Source organism: Biomphalaria glabrata, chromosome 9 (assembly GCF_947242115.1).
Source record: "Biomphalaria glabrata chromosome 9, xgBioGlab47.1, whole genome shotgun sequence".
NCBI classification, from domain to species: domain Eukaryota; kingdom Metazoa; phylum Mollusca; class Gastropoda; family Planorbidae; genus Biomphalaria; species Biomphalaria glabrata.
Genome location: NC_074719.1, coordinates 26,192,591 through 26,219,802, shown reverse-complemented (window position 1 = coordinate 26,219,802; position 27,212 = coordinate 26,192,591). Strand labels below are relative to the sequence as shown.

The 27,212-nt window shown below is 32.7% G+C and overlaps 1 protein-coding gene across 1 annotated transcript; it reads left to right on the top strand.

Moving 5' to 3' along the window:
• The first annotated feature begins 19 nt into the window (after positions 1-19).
• On the top strand, positions 20-26,893 carry LOC106075069 (hamartin-like). The gene is made up of 25 exons (XM_013235989.2): positions 20-161; positions 1,442-1,572; positions 2,143-2,246; positions 2,662-2,814; positions 3,636-3,780; positions 4,304-4,458; positions 4,819-4,892; positions 5,087-5,232; positions 5,423-5,629; positions 6,244-6,314; positions 7,341-7,477; positions 7,736-7,844; positions 8,125-8,269; positions 8,667-8,791; positions 9,482-9,752; positions 9,878-10,111; positions 11,596-11,739; positions 13,459-13,625; positions 14,712-14,842; positions 16,127-16,223; positions 16,350-16,445; positions 19,873-20,014; positions 20,380-20,468; positions 22,405-22,473; positions 24,388-26,893. Exons 2-25 carry the CDS (start codon positions 1,452-1,454, stop codon positions 24,889-24,891), a joined length of 3,636 nt encoding a protein of 1,211 aa, XP_013091443.2. The 5' UTR covers positions 20-161; positions 1,442-1,451; the 3' UTR covers positions 24,892-26,893.
• The last annotated feature ends 319 nt before the right edge of the window (positions 26,894-27,212 follow it).

Sequence of the window (27,212 nt, the reverse complement as noted above, 5' to 3'; positions counted from 1 at the left end):
AGCAGTAGCTTCCCTTTATTACTAATCTAAATCATAAGATTGTTGAAGCTAGATCTACAAGTTACAAGGCTACATATTTAGATCTAGATCTAGGCTTTAGGATCTCTAGATCTAGAGTCTTGAGTGTATTTAAAAGCGTAATTTTATGTGGCTAAAGTAGAGTAAGTTGATCTAGAATCTAATATAGATCTAGATCTACATTAATATGTTTTGACGATTCTAGATCTGGAAATGGTGCAGTCTGCAGATTCTAGTTCTAGATTCTAGATCTAGATCTAGAATAAAATCTAGATCTATCTAGATCTAGATCTAACAATTTACAATTCCTACTTATTAGATCTACTATAATATTACTTATTATTAATGATTTAATCGTATAACAACGTATAGAGTAATATATATATATATATACTAATAGACTATAGTAGTATAGTATAAGTATAACTTATAATTATTAGATCTAACATAATTAATAATAGTTCTACTCTAGTCTTAGTGACGTTAGTCTTAGCTCTAAGTCTAAGTAAGTAAGTTCTAACTAGCTAGTCCAAACTCTAGACTCTAGACAGATAAATAAAATATTAGACTTTTGTCACTTTAGACTATATTTATAATTTATATTATAATTATTATGTATAAATAATAGAATAGATCTAGATCTATATATCTTATTATTTAATTTTACTTTAATATTAATTATCTAGTCTATATTAATAGAATTAATATAATAGATCGATCTGTAGGACCATATAGATCTAGTCAATATATATAATATAGTTATACTTAAACATATGTTTTTCAATCTTCATATTCATAGTGGCGATAGCCAGTAGAAGATTGGAGCGGACAGGGTTTGAACCAGATACTATCCTGACAACAGTCCAGGGAACATACCACACAACCAGGCAGCTCTTGTACATAAAACCTAATTAATAATCTTCTTCTATTTAGGGAAAGACTTGTGTATTATAAAAAAAATGTAATATAAACAGATAAATAATAAAATCATAAGCAACAGAATGCAAAAAAAAACTTTGCCAATTATCTTAATACTCCTTTGTCCTGAAGTCTATTAGGATTTAAATATAAACTTAGTTGCTCCCGTTCTCTCATTTGATGCATGAACATTACCTGAAATTTACATATTTATAAAATCTTGCTCCAGTTGGCTCTAGATTCTAAACCCTGACTTTAGCTTAAAAAAAGAAAAGGAAGATGTTAAAATTTATTTAATCCTTTAATTATTGCTTTATTTTAGATTTGAAATAAAACTGTTGATCATTTTGATTGCAAAGCCTGAATGACACATATATTAATGTTGCCTTTCTTAATTAAAATATTTATTTTAACAATGAAACAACATGATTCTAACATTCCAGACTGGAATTTTTTTTTTAATAAAAAAAAAAGGCATTTAATTTAAAAAAAAATATTTGTAAAGATTCTAGGTCATGGCATCCCTTGGACCTGGAGGAACCTTACAACTTGATCAGATCTGTAAACTTTTAGAAGCTCCTGACACATACAGTGAAATCAGAGGGACTATCTTGGATAACCTCAAATCAAATACTGGTATGTTTCCCACATATTTACACTAACACCTCAGTTATATGATGCTAGGAACATAGTTTATAATGTGATTGAGCTTAAAATCTCATCTTCAAATTATGCCAGAGATGTAAACAAAATATGTGCAGTGTACATGCTATTGAAAAGGTGAGCTTATCTCTACACTGGTCTTACAAACCATTGAATTGACTACACCCTACCCTCATTTGTCCTTACCATGTTGTCATAAATATCAAAGTTTACTAGACTACTAAAGAAAAAAGGAATGTTTCCCTTTCAGACCATGTGGTTTATAGGGCACATAATGTTAAGGTCATCTGTTTCTTTGGCCTATGGTTAATGAGCAGTGTGTCATGTGGCCAGCACAATGACCATGTACCCATTAAAGTTGGGTGGTCTCAGGGGTGCCCTAAAAATCCTGAAGTTCAAAATCCCAGTCTTCACCGAGATTTGAACCCAGGTCCCCAGGTTCAGAAGCCAGGTGCTTAACCACTCAGCCACCAAGCCCCTCAGACTACTATATATATATATATATATATATATATTTGTATAGCAATGGTTCATGTCCAACAGGTAAAGAATCATGGTTGACATGTGGACTGGTGGACTACTACTTCAATTCACTTTCACAGAAGACTCAAGACATTCTTTCAGAACTTCGAGACCTTCAAGCTAAGGTATACTGTTGCAATTAATAGCAGCATTGCGATGAGTAGCTTATTTATTACTATTTGAATGTGACACAGGTCTGATTAAAGAAAATGCTGGAATTCAATGATAAATTGATAATTTGAACTTTAATTACTTTAAACAAAATACAATAACTTTTTAAAGTATAATGATTCAATAAAATATAAGTTTATTTTTTTAATGACTGCAATATTTTAGTGTTTGGAAATTCTCATTTTGCATTCATTGATATAATTGTGTGACATGACAGATTCAAACACAAGCTTCATTTCTTCCCATGTCTCATAGTGTAAAATATGTGAATAAAAGCAAACTTTGCCTTTAAAATCTGCCAATGGTGACCTCACCTTGACACTAACCATATCAAACTCTCTAGCTTGTAACAACTGGCTTCCCTAACAGGTACTCATTGAGAAACTAACTGATGCCATTAAGACATCTGAACACAGACTGCCAGCTCTGCAACTAGTCCTGTACTTGGCCTATAAAGAGCTGCCGTGGTGTCACATGCTGATGGACTCTCCAATTATACAGTCACTCATCAAGTTTTTAAAGGTAACACTTTCTACTATCTCTAATTTAAACATTAAAAAAAATTTGTTCTTCTAAACCTTGTCCTTTGAATGATGAAAATGCTTTTTCTAAAGAATATCTGCTTAATGCAGTATTTTTGAAGGAAGAAAGAGTACATGGGAACTAGTTTTAGGGAGAGCTTTAAACATTTTGCTTTTTTACGCTACAAAGTAATTTTAAATTTCCCGACAAAATAGCACGGATGATGTGTATAAAAGTACCAAATTATTAGCTATTTAATGTCTTGGGCAGCATTTTTGTTGATGTTTTATTCAATATTAATAGATCTGAAAGTATGCCATATTTGCATAGAGCGAGAGTACTTTAAATTTTTATCATTCCCCTTTTTCATCAATGTTTAAAATGCATAAAGCTAAAAATAGGATTTTGAAATGTGGTGACCCCGTTTAAGCAGTTCCTACAATTTAACTTTGTGAAAGTTTGTATCTGTGTGTGTAAAAATCTGACAAGTATCTTTGCCTGTTTTCAAAATACACTTTTGGAATGTAAATAATTGATATATTTTGAATTTATTCATTTTAGCCTATTATAATTTTTGCTTACTGTTTGCATATTTATGTTTTAAGATATATAAAGTGTTTCCTGCAAAATGGCTGAAAAATAATGATAACATTAAAACCAAAAAAAAGGCTCTATTCATATTTTACGATATCTAAAGTATTTCTTTCAAAATGACTGAAATATATTCTTTTCTGTGCTTTTTTTTTGTAGGTGCTATTTTGTCCGCACTATTTTGTTCCCAAGATAACCATAATACATGCTGTACTATTTACTATTCACAGTCTGATAATGATGCTGCAGTACTTATGACAAGTCTGATGATCCTTGTCATCCTACTGCCCTCAGTTCCAGATAGTATTGTCAACCACTTGCATACTATATTTGAAATATTTGGTCGCCTGGCAACATATTGTAGCAAAAAGCCAGGTAAATAAAGATTTTCTTACTTAGACACAAAAAAATGTAGTTTAAACATTATATTAAACATTTACTGTTTATAAAAGTAGTTTTCTTTAATTAGTGAGCCAGAATTCATTAAAAAAAATGTGTGAAATAGATTTTTGTAGCTGTTACCTTCAAGTCTCAAAAACTTCACTTTGCTTAAAAAGTTCACATAAACCTGTCATTTTAGAAATAATTCTTAAAGTGTTTGATTGTCAACTTAAGTGTATCAGATTCAAATACCAGTTAAAGGCCAGATTCTTCATTAGGGTTTTTAAGGATTTCCAAACCCTTCTCTAATGAGTACCTGGCCATATTAGAGCCTTGTTAACAAATGGCAATATAAAGAGTTAAACTTGACTGTGTTGTGGACCTTAAGGCCTGGACAGAAGATTTTTTCTCACCTTGTAATGAACATGCATTTTAACTGACACATTCTGAAACCAAGCCATAACTTTAATTTAAAAATATATTATTATTATTATTGTACAATGTATCCCTTCTACAGCCAGTACATCAGAAGCTTATCTTGTTCACATCCATGTTGGACTGTACAGTTTATTCAACAGACTCTATGGAATGTATCCCTGTTTGTTTCTGGCATTCCTGAATAAATTTTGTACAGCTAAAGAAAATATTCATGCCTATGAAGAGATCATTATGGTAAGAACTTTATTGGAATAGATTTTTAAAAATTTTATATATTTTGTTCATTGTTAAAATAATAATAATAATAATAAATGTAAATATCCCACAAGATATTTCCTATTTCACATAACAATTAAAAACATTCATAAAATAATTCTCTATCTAATTAAAACAGTTACATAATGTACATGCATTAAAGTCATTGTTAAACTTTTTATGATATAGGACTAGAATACATTGAAAACAAAAGGCCTTTTAATTGTTGTTAGCAATCTATTTGCTCTGGGATGGCACAATTTGTTTCTGTCATTAATAACTTTATATTAATTCTTAAAGGTGAAGGTTTTAGTTACTGTTTTCTTTTAAACCTCTCAGCCAATGATAGAGAGAGTCCGTCTCCATCCAAGACTTATAACAGGACTGAAGGACACAGAAACATCAAAGAACAGGTAAGGGCTTCTGTAGTTGTCAATATTTCTATGTCTGACTTGCTACAAATAGTTAAATTGTTGTTCACCCTTTTTAGGCATTGTATTCTCTTGAAGGCCTATTCATTGACTTGGTAAGACATCTCAGTTCTAAACCTAACAGATCTATTGATAGTTATTTTTGAAATTGTACATTAATTTAAACTCACCTTTAGGTGGAAGGACCAAGAGACTCAAGACATCGTAGTCAACTGTTCTAAGTTTTCACTAGACCTGATTGAAGCATCATGGGAAGACTCTCCACTTCCATTTTTTAAATCAGCTGGGAAGTCTGAGAATTATGCTAAGAAAACTTTAACAGGTATTATTTTTTAAACAAATTATTTATATACTTTAGGCTCATAAGAACATATTTCTGCATGCCTTATAATTGCTAATGATAAAACTTTGGAGTTATTGAAATGTATTATATTTTGTTGCTAAAAATTTTTTTATATTGAAAGGAACTCATCAGGAATATGTTTTTTTTTTCTATTTATGTTATTCTTAAGATAACTCAAAGGCTGCTGTGAAAGATATTGAGGATACAACCCCAAACAGTTGTAAAGAGGGAGTCTCCACAGTTGCGATGCTTGTGCCCACTATTGACCCCAGCTATGTGGGAGAGAGTCCATCTGTGTTGATCGGCCTGTCCACTCCACCCTCGTCACAACGCACCACACCAGCAGCTAGTTTTATAGAACCTGTTTCTAGCTCAGGTTGATTTACTGTTAGCATGCCTAGTGATAAACACTTTTTATGTGGACTTTTAATACATTCATTAAGAAAACTTTATGTTTCATATTTCAGTATACTATTGTTGATTAAAGATGACCAATTAAATGAGGAAGTAATACTTAGAAGTATATATCTAAATATAAAGTCACTAAAAATGCCCACATAGTTGAAGGTCATGTTTTGAATAAAAATACAAATATTTTATGGAAAAAGTTCGGGTTAGGTTAAGGTTTTATTATTTTCAAGTTTTTTAATGCAAATTATTTTATAATTTTATAATTATTTTATAATTTGCATATTAACCAGTTGTACTTCTTTTCCAAATTTGAAATTTCAAACTCCAATTCTAGTGAAGGTTGCGTTTTGAATAATGTTAAGGATTAAACTGGTACTTGTTTGATTATTTGGTAACTAAATCTTGTTTATGTACGGATGGCATTGATTTAACTGCTCTTAGGTCTCTGGCAGTATGAAAAACTTTTTGTTGAGAGTTTTGGTTTTGATGGGGAAAGATTCTCTATACTTTTATCTGATACCTCATTTCTTATTATTATCTGATGTGTAACTTATTAGTTTTGTCTTTATCTCTAAACAGCTGGACCTCTAGACACACCAGAGCTGACTCCACGGCTACAAACACCATCCCACTGGGAGGATGGAGACAAAGTAATTTTGCTTTGGTTGTTATGAATAGAATTGTAACACTCCTTGTTATTGAGCTTTAGGAGATCTTCAAACAAATCAAAAGTTTTACTCCAGATAGAAAACTTTGGGAAATTTGTACAAATTATTTTAAAAAAAAAATGAATGTATTATGTTACTGTAATAAATTTTGAAAAAATAGGCTATTAATCAATATACAGTGTTCCCTTACTAATCATGCATGTTCCTTTCCAGAGCCAATGCGATAAGTGAATTTCCTTGCAGTTGGAACGCTATACTTATTTGAGTAGTTATGCATTATTTTAGCTCATCATAACCATCTCCCCCACTACTATACATAACCCATTTCCTGAATAAATTTTCCAATACTGTACATCTGCCTTTCAAAAAACATTTACTTCAATGTTGAAATAAATGTTTCATATTCTTAAACCTAGATACATGATCATTAATAATTGATACTGAAGAAATGAATGAAGATGTTGAATTAAATGTAATATGTATAATATTGAAGATGATGATGAGATGAATGCCAAGGAGTGCATTACTGCTCTTTTAAAGGCAAAACAACGAAAATAAAGCAATAAATATTTAACAATTATATTATTTTTTAATACCCATGAAACAGCAAGTCTGTGATAAATGAACTGTGAGGTAGCAAAGGAGCACTGCGTATTAATATAAAATTAGTAAATTAAGTAATGGCAGTTCCACAAACTAAAGTTTACAGTTGCTCAAAAATGAATTAGTTTTTTAAAAGTATTTTTAAGATTAACTGGGTTGTATCAGGTATTTAAAAAAAATGTCCAGATTTTTATTATTTAAAAAATTACATCATTAAATTTGCTATATCAATGTATCTAATTTATAATAAAATATAATAGTGTAATTTTTTTTTTTCAATTCTTAATTTAAGAAACATCTGCCAAACACTTTTTTTAAACTGTTTTTGAAAATATTTTTTTTTTTACAAACTTCTTTCACTTTTTAAAAATATTTTATTTTATCTGACTTTTCACAATTTTCTAGACTCCTCAGACTGGATTTAAGAATATACCCTGTTCTTCTGATGGAAAGAAAGCAGGCCACCTACTTCTGACAACAACTCCAGTGTCACATGATCTGAATTCACCAAACATTTTACAGTCGGACATTTCTTCATTCAGGTAAATATTGTTTATTGTTTTTCAACTTACAAAGACATTGGGTGAAGTTATATTCTAACAATTTCCTTGTTTGGTCCAACTTCTAATCTAATTAAGTCTTGTACTTCTAAAAAGGTTTTGTTTGGAAAAAAAAAAGTTTTGTTTGGAAAAAAAAAAGTTTTTTTTTAATGTTTGAAATGGCTTAATGACATATCTGCATATGAGAACTTAACTTCAAATAGCTCGCATATGACATTTGAAAAATGACTTTTATTTAAGTTCTAAAACAAGTGCATTTGGAGCACCGACTCCCAACCCAAGTGCTGCAGTTCGAAGTCTGTTGTTTAATTCTCCCCAAGAAGACAAACAGGAAGCAGATAAAAGAGAGGTATTATTTGAACAATAATTCCCATTAGAATTGTAATCATTAGTTTCAGGGGAAATAAAACATTTGGTCATAAACATTTCAGGCTCTAAGACTTATTTTTGCATTGAAGAATAGCTGATCACTAATTTAATTTGAAAATTTTAATGTGTAACATTGAACAGTAATGCACATTTTACAAACATAATTACATTATGTTAATTTGAATTTTGGTTTTGATCATTTTAGCTATAAACTTAAATACTTAGAGATTTACTTTTGAACATTCACTATTATTTTACAGTCCCATTTTAAAACAGCATTCCAAGATTCTTTGAAACTACAACCAGAGAATGAGGATGTCAGGAAGTCTTCAGACAATTCTAATACTTCCTTTTTATTGGATTCCTTGCCACAAGTCATAAGCACTCTGATTACACCTGATACAGGTAATATAACAATTTTGTCCTTTCATATTTCATATAAATAGGTATATTTGTTTAGAACAGATGTATACACTAGATTTATGTGTTTTGGATATTTGTTTAGAACAGATGTATACACTAGATTCATGTGTTTTGGATATTTGTTTAGAACAGATGTATACACTAGATTCATGTGTTTTGGATATTTGTTTAGAACAGATGTATACACTAGATTCATGTGTTTTGGATATTTGTTTAGAACAGATGTATACACTAGATTCATGTGTTTTGGATATTTGTTTAGAACAGATGTATACACTAGATTCATGTGTTTTGGATATTAGTTTAGAACAGATGTAAACACTAGATACACATGTTTTGCCTACAAACAGAACTTTTTTTTCTCTGCTCCTGGTACTAGATATTCTTGATAAGGAAGTTGCTAATATTACAGAGAAAGAGGACCACTTTGAAACCAGCAGTCCTTCATCTTCTATAACTACAATGACCTCACAGACAGATGTAACAGCTGAGTCAGTCAGACAGGTGAGAAATTGTATATGTTACATCTTAGCTGTTTTTTATGTAGCTGAGCCAAACAGATGAGAAACTGTGTAGGTAACATCTTAGCTGTTGTTTAGTAGCTGATCTTCTGAGCACCTGATAGTAGACTCAATCTGTGAGTATAAATAACAACTATAGTTCTTTGTAGCCCAGATGTAAAGAAAGAAAAGCAAACATCTTTAACTTTATGGCATTAACCCTGACTAAATAGGATCACAAACTAGGAGCAGTATTACGTCAAAAGGAAGAAATCTGTGACCTTGAATGCAAAAAAACATTAAGCTATAAAACACCAGAACAACACAAACTGAAAGTCAGTTGTTAGTGGGATTATATTTATGAGAGCTTTCTTTTTAAATGTTATAAAATCATATTACATAAAGGCATATCTGCCAGCTAAACTAATAAATTAATACAAATTACAATTTGCATCAATCTTGTTCAAGCTTATCTTCCTTAGATTATTTATATGCATAAGACATTCTTATCTTATTTTTGAAAAAAAAAAAAAATCAAAATTAGCACATCAAATCTATTATTTTATTTGCTAAAATGTAATTGTCTCCAATGCTGCTTTATATGTAATTGAATTCCTTGTATCCTTTCAATAAGAGATAGTTCTCCATTGTACAGAAACTTTAGAAATCATTCTTAAACAATTTTTCCTCCTAGTTTATGAAGAAAGTCAACAGAATTAGATTCAATAGTCTGACTTCCAACTCTTCTTCTGACTATGATGCTGTGTCCATCCCACAAGGGATAGTAAATTTGGGCTCTCATCGACCCAGGTCATGCCCACCATTCAAACGCCAGCTTCTCCAGCCTACAGCAAGAGGGAGAGGCAGTGACAAGAAGCAGGCTTCGGCAGGAGACAATTTTGTATCTAGAGGTTACAATAGACAGTCAAGTATGTTTGACCAAATACGGCAAAGAGATGGTGCAAGTAATTTAATGCTCTATTTTCATTATTTAGTTTTTGTATGCATTCAATTTTTGTTAACTTTCATTTAAATATTTTTTTTAGCCTTTACTAAACATGTCGAAGCATTAATCCATCATTTCTAACAGAAAACACCAGCTATATGGAGACTTCCATGGAAAGACAATCAGCTCAAAAGAATTGTTCAGAGTACAGAGGAAATGAAATGTGTGGGTTACCTCCCATTCCTGCCCTCTTCAATCCAGTCATACAGTATATATTTGCTCCATCCACACTGACAGTGTGTAGCCATTGTCACAAGCAGCTAGTTGTCACACACAGTCATATGGCATGTGATGGCACAACAATTGTCACTTACAAAGGTTTGTGGGATAATTAATGTGATATTATTACGTATTTCATTTTTATTGGTCAATAGTTGTAGTGTAACTGAGTTGATTTTCTGCATGCGTCCAGCATGTCAGAAGGTCATGCCCAGTGCGTGTTTCATGTCCAGTGTGTGTGTATAGACTGCATCAGTGTTATGCGAGACGTGCTGGTTTCATTCACTGTTTACTGTGGTCTAATTTTGTCGAATAAAGCCATGTTATTGGTATACTAGTATTTGTTGTTTCATTACAATAGTACAATGAAAGGATGGTCCCAGGATTCAGCCAGAAGAGTACATAATTCATAAATTAGCCAAATATGGAGATGATGATTTAAAATAACAGCTTATGAATTTAATTACATATATATATATATTGTTATAACTCTGCCATGCGCACCGCCATCTAAGCTGGAAGGTGCGCACTGTGATAAACTAGACTGAGAAGGATGTCAACATTAGGAAGAGAAGAGAATGATTTCGGCCCAAGTTGAGAGCCGAAGTGAAAAGATTGTGCCTAAGAAAGATGTTGTTTTGTGTACCTGTGATGTTGTGTAAATAAAGGTCTATGTCTCGTTGAGTTGCCTCACTTAAGTTATTACAATATATATATATATATATATATATATATATATATATATATATGTATAATAATCCATACAGTGACAGTATGAGATTTCAATAATGATGAAACAACATCGGTAATGGAGTAGTACATCAACTGATCCATAACTCGCATCAACTCCGTATTGGTAACTGACGCCCAACACTGTCAATAAACACCAATACTGACAATGACTCTCAAAAAAATTTAACTGACACTGCTGAGAGGATAACACAACACCTACACTGGCAATGAAATCTTAGTCCAGTAATACAACGCCAACACTGGCACACTATAAGAAATAAACAAAAAACTCAACATCTACTCTAAGACTAGACAAAATATTAAGTTGAAGGAAGTAAAACAAAGAATCTTTTACAGACCAAACACACGGCCGCTTTAGTTAACTTCAGTGGAGTAACTGCCTCTTGAACAACAAACATGACCAATAAATGTCACCGGACTTTATGACATAGCAAAAAAATAAAAGGCACTCTCTCTCTCTCTTTCTCTCCCCAATCCCCCCAATACAAAGGCTTACGACAAGAGAAAAAAATAGGGAGAACGAAAAAATACACTTCCGAAACTACTCATGACAATTAACCTCTGTTAAAACTTATTTTGACCATATAACTTATGCGACCTAAATAATATATATTAGCATATGCTATATAATTTTTAGAAAATTCTGACTGTTTTGTTTTTAATCACTTACTCATACCAACAATATGCTGTTAAAGTGTTTTTTATTCATATGATATGTTGTTAAAGTGTTTTTTTAATTGTGTTTTTGTCAAACTTGTGTAACGTTATTGAACACAAGAATGTTAGATAAACATGTCAGCTCTTAATACTCATTTTCTGTGTCTGTTTAGGTAATGAAGTTCCATTGTTTAATACGATACCTCCCCCTGAACTTCTGGACAAACATATCCGACTGGGCAGCGACACACACAAGAAGGAACTGACCAATGTGCCCTTAATAGCTAAAGACTCAACCAACTGGACACACTTTGGTGGTGAGATATCCATTTGCATAAACTCATTCCATTGTTCACTTAACGTAGTAGAAGCCATCACATTGTAATCAATGTACTTTTTGTGTGATGCAGCCATCTTCTTTTATGGAGGTTATTTTTAGAGAAGAATCCAGACCTTAGTCAAAAGTTTTTTCTTGAACAATCCAGGCTTAAAGCATTTAGTGAATTGAAGTGTTCTGCTCTTGATCATTTTCTTATTGTGGTCTGAAACAAAACGTTCCATGGGTATGGTGATAAAACAAACCTTTCCAAAGTGTTCTGCTCTTGATCATTTTCTTATTGTGGTCTGAAACAAAAAGTTCCATGGGTATGGTGATAAAACAAACCTTTCCAAAGTGTTCTGCTCTTGATCATTTTCTTATTGTGGTCTGAAACAAAAAGTTCCATGGGTATGGTGATAAAACAAACCTTTCCAAAGTGTTCTGCTCTTGATCATTTTCTTATTGTGGTCTGAAACAAAAAGTTCCATGGGTATGGTGATAAAACAAACCTTTCCAAAGTGTTCTGCTCTTGATCATTTTCTTATTGTGGTCTGAAACAAAAAGTTCCATGGGTATGGTGATAAAACAAACCTTTCCAAAGTGTTCTGCTCTTGATCATTTTCTTATTGTGGTCTGAAACAAAAAGTTCCATGGGTATGGTGATAAAACAAACCTTTCCAAAGTGTTCTGCTCTTGATCATTTTCTTATTGTGGTCTGAAACAAAAAGTTCCATGGGTATGGTGATAAAACAAACCTTTCCAAAGTGTTCTGCTCTTGATCATTTTCTTATTGTGGTCTGAAACAAAAAGTTCCATGGGTATGGTGATAAAACAAACCTTTCCAAAGTGTTCTGCTCTTGATCATTTTCTTATTGTGGTCTGAAACAAAAAGTTCCATGGGTATGGTGATAAAACAAACCTTTCCAAAGTGTTCTGCTCTTGATCATTTTCTTATTGTGGTCTGAAACAAAAAGTTCCATGGGTATGGTGATAAAACAAACCTTTCCAAAGTGTTCTGCTCTTGATCATTTTCTTATTGTGGTCTGAAACAAAAAGTTCCATGGGTATGGTGATAAAACAAACCTTTCCAAAGTGTTCTGCTCTTGATCTTTTTCTTATTGTGGTCTGAAACAAAAAGTTCCATGGGTATGGTGATAAAACAAACCTTTCCAAAGTGTTCTGCTCTTGATCATTTTCTTATTGTGGCCTGAAACAAAAAGTTCCATGGGTATGGTGATAAAACAAACCTTTCCAAAGTGTTCTGCTCTTGATCATTTTCTTATTGTGGTCTGAAACAAAAAGTTCCATGGGTATGGTGATAAAACAAACCTTTCCAAAGTGTTCTGCTCTTGATCATTTTCTTATTGTGGTCTGAAACAAAAAGTTCCATGGGTATGGTGATAAAACAAACCTTTTCAAAAACTCTGTCAAGGAATTGCCTTACTTAGCCTCATGGAATGGAATCGATTAAATCATATTGTACGTGTCAAATAGTGTTCAAATAATTTGTAGATTATTAAGATTACTAAGTTAATTATAGAAAAATAAAATTGCATCAATCTTTCAATTTTCTTTTTATACTTCCAATGTGCATATAGAAAAACAACTCAATGACAAATCGTGAGAGCACAATTATCCCACTTTAACAATTTTCACAGCCTTAGATACTAATTGTATTTAAACATTTATTGATATCATTCTGTTAATTCCTATATAGGACATCCACCAGCAGATGAAATCAAAATTTTAAAGAATCAGATCCTGATGGTTCAAAATCAACTCATGTTTGAGAGGCACAAGTCAGTCAACCATGACAAGAGAAACCGTCGCTTACTTCGTAGGATAGCTGATGTCAGAGCTTTAGAAGAACAGCAGAAAACTTTGGTAAGTTTTGGATGCTAGTCAAAAGTCCTTAGGTATAAAAGTTTATATAGTTTTAATGTAGCTATTATTTTTCTTTGAATTGATATTTCAAGAATTTTCTAGCTTTGACTTGCTGTTACCTCTACTTACAGTATTTAATTTCAAAAGCTTATAGTTACTTATTTACAAAAAAAAAAAAAAAAAAATTACTGTAGCTGTTTCCCAGCTCATCAGCTCATAGCAAGCTTGTAAAAAACTAAAAATCCCCCAAAATTGTTTTAGCATTTCCATACTGATAAAAGTATAAAAAAATTAGAGAATTTTAATAACAAACTTACAAAGAACATCCAAACTAGAACACATTTGAATGATAGACCAATAGCGCATTATTCTTCCTTTGCATAGAATCCCTCATGACAATATACAAAGTATAGGAGCGCCCCCCCCCCCCTCCACCTCCTTAGGTTTAACACAAAGAAATATTTATTGATCAAGAGTCACATCATTATTGAATCAATTCATATCATCATTTGTCAGTCATATTTTTTCATGGCACAGATGAGAGAAATACACAAAACACTAAACCCTAACTTGCTAAACAAAAAACTAAACACCTTAGACATTTCATGAGAGACACATCTCTTGTTCCATTTGCTTGGACAAACTTGTATAAGCTCTCTGTCTTTCAGAGTGCACTTGAGCCTGGAATGGGTTGTTTGAGTAAGGAAAAACAATGATAATTTTAGTGTCACTAATAAGATGAATAGTTAGATGAATACAAGTTATTACAATGTAAAAATCTGTTTTGAAAAATGTCCAGCATTAATTATAAATTTTAAAACATGTAAAACTGTTTAATTCTTCACTTGAGTTTTCCAAAAGTTTCTTTTTTCTTCTTCTAAGTTAGGTTTGTTCCCATTGTCATTTGGAAACTGCTGGATTTCAATTTAATTACTTGTTAGAATGGAATTTTTTTACTTTGATATGAAATAAAACAAAAATCTTCAATTTATGCTGAATTGATGGCTTTATGAATCTAAATATTTGCATAGCTTATTGAGTCTTTATGCAAATTCTGTACAATGAATTGACTTCCATGTCTTCTAGTTGAATCAAGTTCGGCTTCATGAAGAGACAATACAGAATTTAAATGTTTGCATTAAACTGTTAGAAGAAGACAACAGACGGATGAAACAGATGCAGGAATCTGATGACTATGAGAGACTTATTCAGTACAGGTATATCATTGTGTAACTATAGAAGTTAGAGGAACATTTGAAACTTTCATTCTTTTCATGTGTATTTTTTATAGTTGAGGGGTTAGGAAGTTTCTGTGAAAGCTAGGATTTATAATTCAGACTTTAAGAAAAACTGTGAATCTAACCAGACACTATTAGGTACTGGACAGTAGTGTCAAGGAAATATGCAGCTGGCAAACTTATTAGCTATGGGCTATTTTTTTTTTCAATTACCTCAGCTTTTTAAAATTTTTTGTTTTTAAAGAGATTATGAATGTATAACACTTTTCCATAGCTTCTTATATTTTATAGTTACATATTTTTACATTACTTTAGTAATTTAAACATGTAACTTATGATATTTAAAGAAACAAGATATATAAACACTCAGTCATTCTAATGATATATTTCAAAGAATCAATAAATATTCTATGTTACTTAAGAACTATTATTACACTTCTTATATTGAGGAATTTCAGCCAAATTCAATAACATAAACAAATTCCTCTTGTCTCATTTCTGTTAATAGCAGACAACTTTCAACTACTGTTTGTCTCATCTGTTTGACCAATACCAAGGTTGGGTCTTCAGCCACTATTGTAACATATACAGATGATGGCACTCATTATTAAGTTGTTAATTATCTTGAAAGGGGGGCACAGTGGCTGAGTGATTAAGTGCTTTGCTTCTGAACCTGGGGTCCTGGGTTTGAATCTCAGTGAAGACTGTGATTTTGAATTCCGGGATTTTTAGGGCACCCCTGAGTCCACCCAACTCTAATGGGTACCTGACTTAAGTTGGGGAAAGTAAAGGCGGTTGGTCATTGTGCTGGCCACAAAACACTCTGCTCGTTAACCGATGGCCATATAAACAGATTACCTTAACATCATCTGCCCTATAGATCACAAGATCTGAAAGGGATACTTTTAATTATCTTGAAATGCTAGTACCCACTTACTAGTGACATGACTGACAAAAAGAATTATGTTAACATGTAAGCATCAATAAGCATGTAAGCACAATAAATTTTTACTTCTTAGAAATAATCTAGAAAAGACAAAATACAACAGGTTCTCTGAGGTTCTGGATGCTCTAACAACTACTCTGCATTTGGTATCATGCCACTTGAAACCAAATTTTCTGATGAATTTAGTTTTTCAAAGATATGCATGGAATTGATAATAGATAACAATCGGATACTAACTGAAGAGCTCGACTAAGATAATGTTGAACACACATTTTTTTCAACATGCATTCTAGATAAAAGTAAAACTTATTTTGCAGGTTAGCGTTGAAAGGAAATAAAGATTTAAAAGCTTCCAATGAAGCTCTGAAAAGTTTACTTCTGACACAGAAAGAAGATTATGACAAACAACAAAAGGTGAATCCATTATTTATGTTTGAATACATTTTATTAGTAGTATTTGTGTCTAAAATAAACCTAGTTCTTGAGTGTCTATTTTTAGTGATTAAAACAAATTTTTATTTTCCTTTTTTCTCATTACAGAACTTGGAAAATGTTCAGCATAAATATCTAGAAGCTGAGAAAGAATTACAGATGTGTAAAGAGAGACTAGGGAAAGCAGAACATTTAAAGGAAAAAGTAATCTATCCTGTTCTACATTTAAAGTCTTGTTACATTTTAAGAATTAAAAAGAAAAAAGTTTTTTTTTCCTCTACATTATCTTACTGTTCATTGGTCTGTAGAAGAACATTAACTTTTTAAAAATTACAGTCCCACAAAGTAATGATTTTAATTTTTGAAGCAGTTATTCAAAAATGTCTTTACATGGTCTACAAAATAATGAAATTTTTAAATTTTAAAATCAATATTTGTTACTCCTTGTGTTATGTTTTCAATTAAAAATACTAGATACTATTAAACCTCATCAATTCTAGCAAAACTGTGTTGTTAATACCACAAGATTTACATTTTAGATACTCTTTCAATTCTGTTTGTGGCATTTTTTAAACAAATTAGCTGATTTTTTTTTTGTGATACCTTTCTTTAAGTAGTATTGCACATATATTTTCTTTTATTTGCTGTTGCAGATCTTTTCCAATTTGTACAAATTATCTTTCTTAAAATGTTTCTACCCAGATGTTTTTTTTTAGTTAGTTGAAAAAACTTTTTTTTATTTTTTCCTATGGCACTAATAGAAACTGGAATGAGGCAAGAAAATTCTACCTTCACACCTTTTTTCCTGTCTTAATCTTAGGGAAGCCACTCATGGGATAACTCTAGGAAAACTAGTGTTTTTTTTTTAATTTACTATTTAATTCTGATTGGGGTTTGCAAGTAAAGATTCCAAATTTCTGGGATTTGTGAACAACAAATGGAGTAAAAATGACAAGCTATGAAATTAGAAAGGGCTCTTTGAGTTATTAACTTCTTCCTTTGCCCTTGCCACATAAAGAAATTATCCTATTTACTAGTACCCAGTATTAACTGAATTGTGAGCAAACACGTTTTAAGTTTGAATTTTAAATATCTTTTTAGGGGTAAGGCTTTGAAGCCTATTAAAAGTTTTAATTGAATTTTTTTTAGCTGTTTTATCTGAAATTTTTTGCTTAAATTTTAATTTTGGGCCATGTTCTTTCAGAGATTGTTAAATTTAGGCTAATAGTTTCAGGGTTTCAATTTTAATTTTTGGTTTCGCTTTACAATAAAAGCAGTAGCAACTCAAATTGTAAAAACAATCTAGAACAGTTACTGCCAAATTGTCATAACTTTTTTTTTTTAAGCATCCCTTAGTTTTGTTTCCATTTTCCCCCTCAATCCACCCTAAATCACCTGTTCTACTTACTTGTCTTCCTTTAGCTCAATCCACCCTGACTCACCTGTTCTACTTACTTGTCTTCCTTTAGCTCAATCCACCCTGACTCACCTGTTCTACTTACTTGTCTTCCTTTAGCTCAATCCACCCTGACTCACCTGTTCTACTTACTTGTCTTCCTTTAGCTCAATTCACACTGAATCACCTGTTCTACTTACGTCTTCCTTTAGCTCAATTCACCCTGAATCACCTGTTCTACTTACTTGTCTTCCTTTAGCTCAATTCACCCTGACTCACCTGTTCTACTTACTTGTCTTCCTTTAGCTCAATCCACCCTGACTCACCTGTTCTACTTACTTGTCTTCCTTTAGCTCAATTCACCCTGAATCACCTGTTCTACTTACGTCTTCCTTTAGCTCAATTCACCCTGAATCACCTGTTCTACTTACTTGTCTTCCTTTAGCTCAATTCACCCTGAATCACCTGTTCTACTTACTTGTCTTCCTTTAGCTCAATCCACCCTGAATCACCTGTTCTACTTACTTGTCTTCCTTTAGCTCAATTCACCCTGAATCCCCTGTTCTACTTACGTCTTCCTTTAGCTCAATCCACCCTGACTCACCTGTTCTACTTACTTGTCTTCCTTTAGCTCAATTCACCCTGACTCACCTGTTCTACTTACTTGTCTTCCTTTAGCTCAATCCACCCTGACTCACCTGTTCTACTTACTTGTCTTCCTTTAGCTCAATCCACCCTGAATCACCTGTTCTACTTACTTGTCTTCCTTTAGCTCAATCCACACTGACTCACCTGTTCTACTTACTTGTCTTTCTTTAGCTGAATCCACCCTGAATCACCTGTTCTACTTACTTGTCTTCATTTAGCTCAATCCACCCTGAATCACCTGTTCTACTTACGTCTTCCTTTAGCTCAATTCACCCTGAATCACCTGTTCTACTTACTTGTCTTCCTTTAGCTCAATTCACCCTGAATCACCTGTTCTACTTACTTGTCTTCCTTTAGCTCAATCCACCCTGAATCACCTGTTCTACTTACTTGTCTTCCTTTAGCTCAATCCACCCTGAATCACCTGTTCTACTTACTTGTCTTCCTTTAGCTCAATCCACCCTGACTCACCTGTTCTACTTACTTGTCTTCCTTTAGCTCAATCCACTCTGACTCACCTGTTCTACTTACTTGTCTTCCTTTAGCTCAATTCACCCTGAATCACCTGTTCTACTTATGTCTTCCTTTAGCTCAATCCACCCTGAATCACCTGTTTTACTTACTTGTCTTCCTTTAGCTCAATTCACCCTGAATCACCTGTTCTACTTACTTGTCTTCCTTTAGCTCAATTCACCCTGAATCACCTGTTCTACTTACTTGTCTTCCATTAGCTCAATTCACCCTGAATCACCTGTTCTACTTACTTGTCTTCCTTTAGCTCAATTCACCCTGAATCACCTGTTCTACTTACTTCTCTTTCTTTAGCTCAATCCACCCTGAATCACCTGTTCTACTTACTTGTCTTCCTTTAGCTCAATTCACCCTGAATCACCTGTTTTACTTACTTGTCTTTCTTTAGCTCAATCCACCCTGAATCACCTGTTCTACTTACTTGTCTTCATTTAGCTCAATTCACCCTGAATCACCTGTTCTATTTACTTGTCTTTCTTTAGCTCAATCCACCCTGAATCACCTGTTCTACTTACTTGTCTTCCTTTAGCTCAATTCACCCTGAATCACCTGTTCTACTTACTTGTCTTCCTTTAGCTCAATCCACCCTGAATCACCTGTTCTACTTACTTGTCTTCCTTTAGCTCAATTCACCCTGAATCACCTGTTCTATTTACTTGTCTTCCTTTAGCTTCAGCTTTGGGTGTCTGTATATGGTAGGGCTAAAGAAGGTTATTTGGTATGTCCAGTAGCACCACACATGAGAAGTAGAGAGATACATGTTGGTATGTCCAGTAGCACCACACATGAGAAGTAGAGAGATACATGTTGGTATGTCCAGTAGCACCACACATGAGAAGTAGAGAGATACATGTTGGTATGTCCAGTAGCACCACACATGAGAAGTAGAGAGATACATGTTGGTATGTTCAGTAGCACCACATGAGAAGTAGAGAGATACATGTTGGTATGTTCAGTAGCACCACATGAGAAGTAGAGAGATACATGTTGGTATGTTCAGTAGCACCACACATGAGAAGTAGAGAGATACATGTTGGTCTATTATTCTCTCTACAGGTGTTTCAGCTTCAGAAAGAGATTCTTTTGATGCAAGAGTTATACCAGAAGTGTCAAGAGAAACTTAATTTCAGCAAGACATCAGCTAGCTTCAAATTGGAAGAGTCTTATCTGATTAAATCTTTGAATGCAGAACTGGAAGGTTAGTTCATGCTGTGTTGACATTTAGGTTTTTAAAACTGTGAGAAAATGTGTTTACATAGAGAATATTAAAATAGATTTTGATTCTGTTTATCTGAATAATGAGAATCATTAATCTTTTAGCTTACAGTTAAAGGTTTGAAAAGTAGAATGGCTACTTAGTGAGTTTGTATGTATTTTATGTGTATGTATTTTATGAAGGCTTTTCAAAGGATTCTTAAAAAGTTTAACAGTTTTGTGCTTTGTGATTTCTTCTGTTATTGTTGTCAATCAACCTCAATAGCACCCCCCCCCAAAAAAAAAAAAAAAGAAGACATTTAGTTAGTGTTAATTAGTCTTACAATTTTGTTTAATTGCATTCAATAGTGCTAACAAAGGAAAACAAAAAGAGGAACAACTTGTTAGAAGCTTATCAGATGAGAACTGCAGAGTTAGAGGCAATTTTGAAGGCTAAGGTTAGTAATTTTTCATTACCTTGTGCTTTAAACATAGTTATTGACTTTATTGTAAAAATCTTATTAAATGGTAGTGAGGGATGAGTTGAGTATTATTACAAAATATCCGAGCAGATAAAATGACTTTTAGTAAAGAAGCTATTTTAATTGTATACAATTTTCATATTTCTGCTGACCCCCTACAGTCGTTTCTAGGACCCCTGGGATCAACTGAGCGCAGTTTGAGAACAACTGCCTACCTAAAATGTACAGACAATTACTTAAATGGGAAAAAACAACATTAAAAACGAAATTATATGTTATTTTCTTGATATGGAAGTATTCAGTCATTTGTTGTTTTTTTAATCTTTGTCTTTATAAAACCTCCATATTGTTTGTATAGGTTCACTCATAATATATTGATATCAAAAGCTGAACAAAACAAGGTTACAAAGACAGTTTGTGTGGAAGCACAAACTCAAAATCGGCCCCCAGAAGTGGTCCACCCAGGCAGGTATAAAGGCAGGTTTCAAAATTCTCAGAAAGAACATCAGAATGAAGATCTATCAAAGACAAATGACAGAGAAGAATGGAGAAAGAAGGTTGACATCTCTTGTGTGGTGCCCCAACGTTCCAGCAGACCAAAGGATAGGTGAAAGTGAATGTGAAGTTAGATGTGAACCTGGCCTAACCTATGTCTTATAATGAATATCAAATTGATCTAATTGTTTTGTAAAGGGTCAATTCTCTTATTCAAATCCTCAAGAAAAAATAAGTTTTAGGTAAAAAAAAAAAATCCTTTTGTTAAGCGTGCTATGGATAGTAGAGCGCTGCAGTTCACACGATAATATGAAAAACTACTTTATTCATTGTTGTTTTAAATTACATCCAACTTATATAATAATAATAATAATCTTTATTGTCTGTATGGAAATTTGTCTTACAATTTGTGCATTACACCAAACAAAAAACATTATAATTATAAGAAACCAAAGTGTACATTCACACCAGACTCACTCATACTTTACATGTGACAAAGTTTATATCAGAGTGTTCTTATTTAATGATTTGATTGCCAGGGGAAAAAAAGAGTGTTTGTGCCTGTTTGTCTTTGCTATCGGTGTCTTGTATCTCTTTTGTTATGGTAAAATCACAAAATCCTGACACAAAGGGTGATTCTTTATTTCGAGGATCTTGTTAGCTTTTTTATAGATGTTTGTCTAAAACAACTGCCCAAATGGGGTTTGTTTTTTGCCAATGATTTTACCAGCAGCATTTAGGATTTTATAAAGTTTATTGATATTGAAACTTAAAATATTGCAGATGTGAGCGTGATAAAACATAGCCAAGGCCTTTTCGCTAACATTAAACGAGGACAGTTTTCTCAGTAATCGTAATCTTTGCTGCCCTTTTTTGCTGATATAATCAGTATTTGCAGTAAAATTTAGTTAATTAAATTAATATGCGTATTAAATATATTTTTTCTCTTTAAAAAAATATAAATGTAGTAGTTAGTATGACAGAACTTACTTAAATTAGCAATACAAATGTGAAAATAAAAATTTTTTGACAAAAAAATCTAAAACCGTTTGCGGTGTTAAAAATATGGTAAATAGTCATCTCCCATACTATTACTATTAATAAAACTGCTTGCTTGTTCAGTATAGTAAACTCCTCTTTGTCTTTTGTATAAATTTACTTTTAAAGGCTTGACACTTTTCCAGATTTTAAAATCCTTAACATAGCGCAAAGTTTATTTTTTAAAGCTTGAAAACATAGGAATTAGATTTTACCTTCCAAAAGTAAAGAATGCTCTTCATTAATGGTCTGTATTGGTAAATATTTCCCTGCCTTCTGCTTGCATACATCTTAAAGTGTAAATGTGAAATGGAGTATTTTGACTTGTCATTACTCATACAAAGGTACTAAGATATAATTGCAGTTGTTTCTTTCCCAGGAGACTGCTGTGATTGAAATCAAACATGGGTTTGAAGAAATACAAAGTGTTTATAATGAGAAACTAAAGGTTAGTCATACGAGTTAAGCTCTTTTTCAAATATTGCCTCTGTGGACAGCTAATTATACTGTCTCATTGCCTTCATATTCTTAAACATTCTTTCGAATTTATTTTCAACTTTTCAAAGAGAACAGTTTCATCATTCTGTTCATTTGTTGTTGTATTTGTTGCATTATCTTTATATACTGAATTATCTTTGTTTCTTGTATTGCCTGTATTTATGTTAAAATCTATTTTTACAAAGCTTATATCAACTCACTCTGTATGTTTGTCTGTCTGGTAAAATGTTTGTACACGTTATTTCTCCCACACCCTATCTCAATTTTACTCATTTATTTCGTTTTCTAGACTAAACAAGAATCAATTTTAAAAAATTCCAATTAGTTAATTAACTATTTGGTTATTAATTATTTTGCTTGGTATTGAACAAAGGGAAGAAATTTTTTGACTCATGTGGGAGTTGAAATTCAGGTTGTTCAACTTTTTAAAATATTTTAATTATAAATGCATTTAAAAAGCGATCATGCTAATATTCACCCCTTTCTCCCCCCTTTTTTCTCCTCCCACCCCTTTCCCAACTGGCCCAGACAAGTGATAGGATCACAGCGTATTGAAAATGCTAAAAGCATGACATTGCGCTAAACATAAACAATTGGTAAAAATATTTTTAATGGCACTGATTTAGTATTGTTAGTCTAGATCTGTCACAAATTAAATTACATGACTGATCCAAACTAATTGATACAACTATGCTTAATAAAAGCTTTGTTTTTTTTAATTCTTTTTTATATTTTCTTGTTTGTTTATTTAGTCCACAAACCTTAAATGTCAAAATGAAATGAGGATTTGAAGAACTTTGTTAATAAATGCTTTCACTAGCATTACAGCTTTAAAGAACTAGGAAACATGAATTGTTTACTCATTGCAATAGTTTTATTTGTAGATTTTACAACCATAAACACAATGTTTGATGTTTGAGTCACTCCACACAAGTGTTGTCCAAATTTCCTTATGTAATAAATTTTTTAGGTTTGAATAAGCTTCTTTTTTTTATTTTAGTTAGGCCATTGTTTCAATTTAGTTTGGTCATTGTTTCATTTTAGTTTGGTCATTGTTTCATTTTAGTTTGGCCATTGTTTCATTTTAGTTTGGTCATTGTTTCATTTTAGTTTGGTCATTGTTTCATTTTAGTTTGGTCATTGTTTCATTTTAGTTTGGTCATTGTTTCATTTTAATTTGGCCATTGTTTCATTTTAGTTTGGCCATTCTATTAAGTTATCATTGATTGTTGTGAGACAAGTTTATCAAAGTTTTTGAAGCTGTTTAGAAATGGAATCTCTCTAAGATCTAGTTCAACGTGTATTTGTTTGTGTCCATATAGAGACATGTGTCTAAAATATAGGATCATGTTCCACTGCATTCCCAAAGCTTGTTGTATCTTCTGTTTTTTTCCAAAGTGAACTCAACAGGTTGTTATATCTTCTATCCTTGTTCAAAGTGTACTCTTGTTTTCTCTACAGGTTGTTATATCTACTGCCTTTCTTCAAACTGTTTTCTCTACAGGTTGTTATATCTACTGTCTTTCTTCAAAGTGTTTTCTCTACAGGTTGTTATATCTTCTGTCCTTGTTCAAAGTGTTTTCTCTACAGGTTGTTATATCTTCTGTCCTTCTTCAAACTGTTTTCTCTACAGGTTGTTATATCTTCTGTCCTTGTTCAAAGTGTTTTCTCTACAGGTTGTTATATCTTCTGTCCTTCTTCAAACTGTTTTCTCTACAGGTTGTTATATCTTCTGTCCTTGTTCAAAGTTTACTCTTGTTTTCTCTACAGGTTGTTATATCTTCTGTCCTTCTTCAAAGAGTTTTCTCTACAGGTTGTTATATCTTCTGTCCTTGTTCAAAGTGTACTCTTGTTTTCTCAACAGGCTGTTGAAGACAGATGTAAAAGTATGATCAACATCAACCAACTACTAGAAGGGAAGTGCATGGACCTGTTGGCTAAATTGGATAAGGCCACACATAAGATGAAATTAGAAGCAGTGACTAGCGAGCCACAATCTAGAGGTAGGACCACTGCACCAGGGTCAGGCACCATAAAGGACCAGGTGGTGGTAAAACATGGCCGGGACAGTCCAGTGGCACAAGAGAGGCTCAGCACCCATTCTGATAGCTCTAACCTTTCCACTAATGTTTCTGTTCCTGCAAGCTCTAGTACCGACTGTGCGACAGTAGTGGTAGCGAATGAAGAGGTATCTGTTGCCAGCTCCTTTTTCAGTGAACCAAACCTGACCCCATTACCACGAAATTTAATTAACAATCATCGAAATCCAGATGGTATGTCAGATTCAGGAGCTGCTAGCAGATCTTCATACAGAGGAGACAGTGATGGCTCAATTCATAGTTTTATTACTGGGGACAGTGGCTTATGAAGCTATTGGTTTTTTTTTTATTTGTGATATATAAATATATGTGTTTGACTTGATTATGATTGAAGTGTTAAGCATTTGGTGAATACATTGTAATACTTCCCATTATGTCTCTAAGAAATGTGTCTCATACATTGAAGATCAGCTTTTAAAGTTTCTTTCATGTTGTACAATATGTCTTTGGGACAATGTGTCAGGTAGTTTTATTGATAAATGTGTTCATTGTTTAACACTACATAAAACCTAGTAACTTACTATTATAGTAATAATAATCTTTATATATATTTATGTTGACCATCCCAAGGTTGTGCAATACAGTCAATTGCTGACCTCATCATGTCTTTGTATTCCATCCAATTAACACTATTTGTAATTAAATACTCAATTCAGACTTACAGCGTGCCTTTAGTATTAAAATCTGGTTTGAACTGGTTCACTTCTAGAGCATTGAACATTGAAGGCTTTAAGTTGTTGAAAGAATGTGGTTTATTCACCAACCTTGTGGAATAAATGAATCGACCAACTTGTATGGTGTCTTCATTCGATTGATAAAGTCAATCTGTGTACTACTGGTATAGTTAATTCTTTTTAAACGATGTTAAGGTTATGTTGTTAAAATTGAAAAGAACAGTCCATAGGTCTGTACAATTTAAAACTGCATTCTGTATGAGTAGTGTTTGGACAGCACTGTGACCAATTACTTTGACCTTTCTGTATGGTGGGTATTTGAGTTGAATGAGCTCCCTAAAACTTCAGTGTATGTTACTTAATTATCCTAAGAATTGAGCATGGGTCATTTAATTTTGCTAATTATGGCTGCATCACTACAACCTTTTTGTTGCAGCACTCAAGAGTTCAAGTTCATAAAACTAGATCTTAGTTTTTGTAAGTTTTATTTAACATGTATATGAAGCTGTACTAGTGAATTTGAGCAAAATTTCATTTTCTGTGAACCTTTAGAATTTCCTGCCCCCTGCTTTGATTTCTCCTTTTAAAAAACCAGTTACAATTTAGATAAGGATTTCTACACCTATATCTAATTCACAATTACTCAAGAGCTATGTGAGATGAACTCGGTCCTCCTATAGTGCCCTGGCGAGAAACTCTGCTATTCAGCCTAGTGCCTCTTATCTGCCATACAGCTCTAGTGACACTGCAGATCTGTCACCCTACAGCTCTAGGAACTGCGGAAACTCATGCAAGATTTTTGTCTTAAACCAGATCTGTTCACCTTTTTATCTTCAGAGATGTAGAATTAGCTTGTTGCCTAATTAAACTCTAAAAAAAAGGAGATGTCAACACTGATCTAGATAGTTATTTTAATAGATCACCCCCCTCCCTCCCTGAATCCTGAGATCAGTTGAAAAGTTATTGGTAATTGTGTTGGATATAATAATAGGCCATAGGTTATAGGTAAATGTTTTCTTTACCTACTTGATACAGCATGTAGAGCTACATTGCGATAAAAGCGACTTTTGTCTCAGCGTATTAAGTCTTGATATAAATTTCATGACAAAGTTTTGTTAATTGAGCATTTTGTTGGGTCTAGATTTACCCCTCCTCCCCCCCCACCAAACTTGGTTTTTAGATAAGTATCTTGAAGAACAAGTTTATGGCTGTGAATTAGTTGGCACTGTTTCTCACAATAAGTTTCTTCTTCTTTTTAGGTTCAACAATGACCATTCCTTGAAGTGAGCTGAGTAGCTCAGACTTCTCAAAGTTAATAGAATGCTATACAATTGTTGTTTTAGCATTTGTATTCTTTTCAAGAATTATCAATGAAACAGACATTGTTTTAATTTTTATCTTTAAATTCTTTCTATTTTTCCTTTTTCAGACTTTTCCCCTCCCCCCTATTCCTGTAGGCTGCTGGGAATGAGAAGGAAAAAATGTCTGTTCGTTTTTAGGGCAAATTAAGAGGCAGGGGAGGACTCAAATGTAAAAAAAAAACAATTGATGACTATAATATGCCCCACCAAAGATTAGTACTAAGTTTTATATGTAGTACATGAAGCAATATTGTTCTAGTCAGTCAACCACAGCCAAACTGCATTTATCCAAGATGAATTTTTTTTATGGCCATGCCATTAATTAATTATTACTTTGTATTCTGTGATGTCATGGGTGAGTTGAAGATTTTTTTTTGTAATATTGGCTGAAATAAATCTGACATTTCTTTATGAAACCATCTTTGCATCTTTAGGCCCTACCCCTTACTAATTCATACCAGAAATAAATCTAAATTAATGTGCCTAGGTGGACTGTGGATCATTTCAAGCATTTGCAAAAGCACTTTATACTATATTCTATTTTATATAATTGTT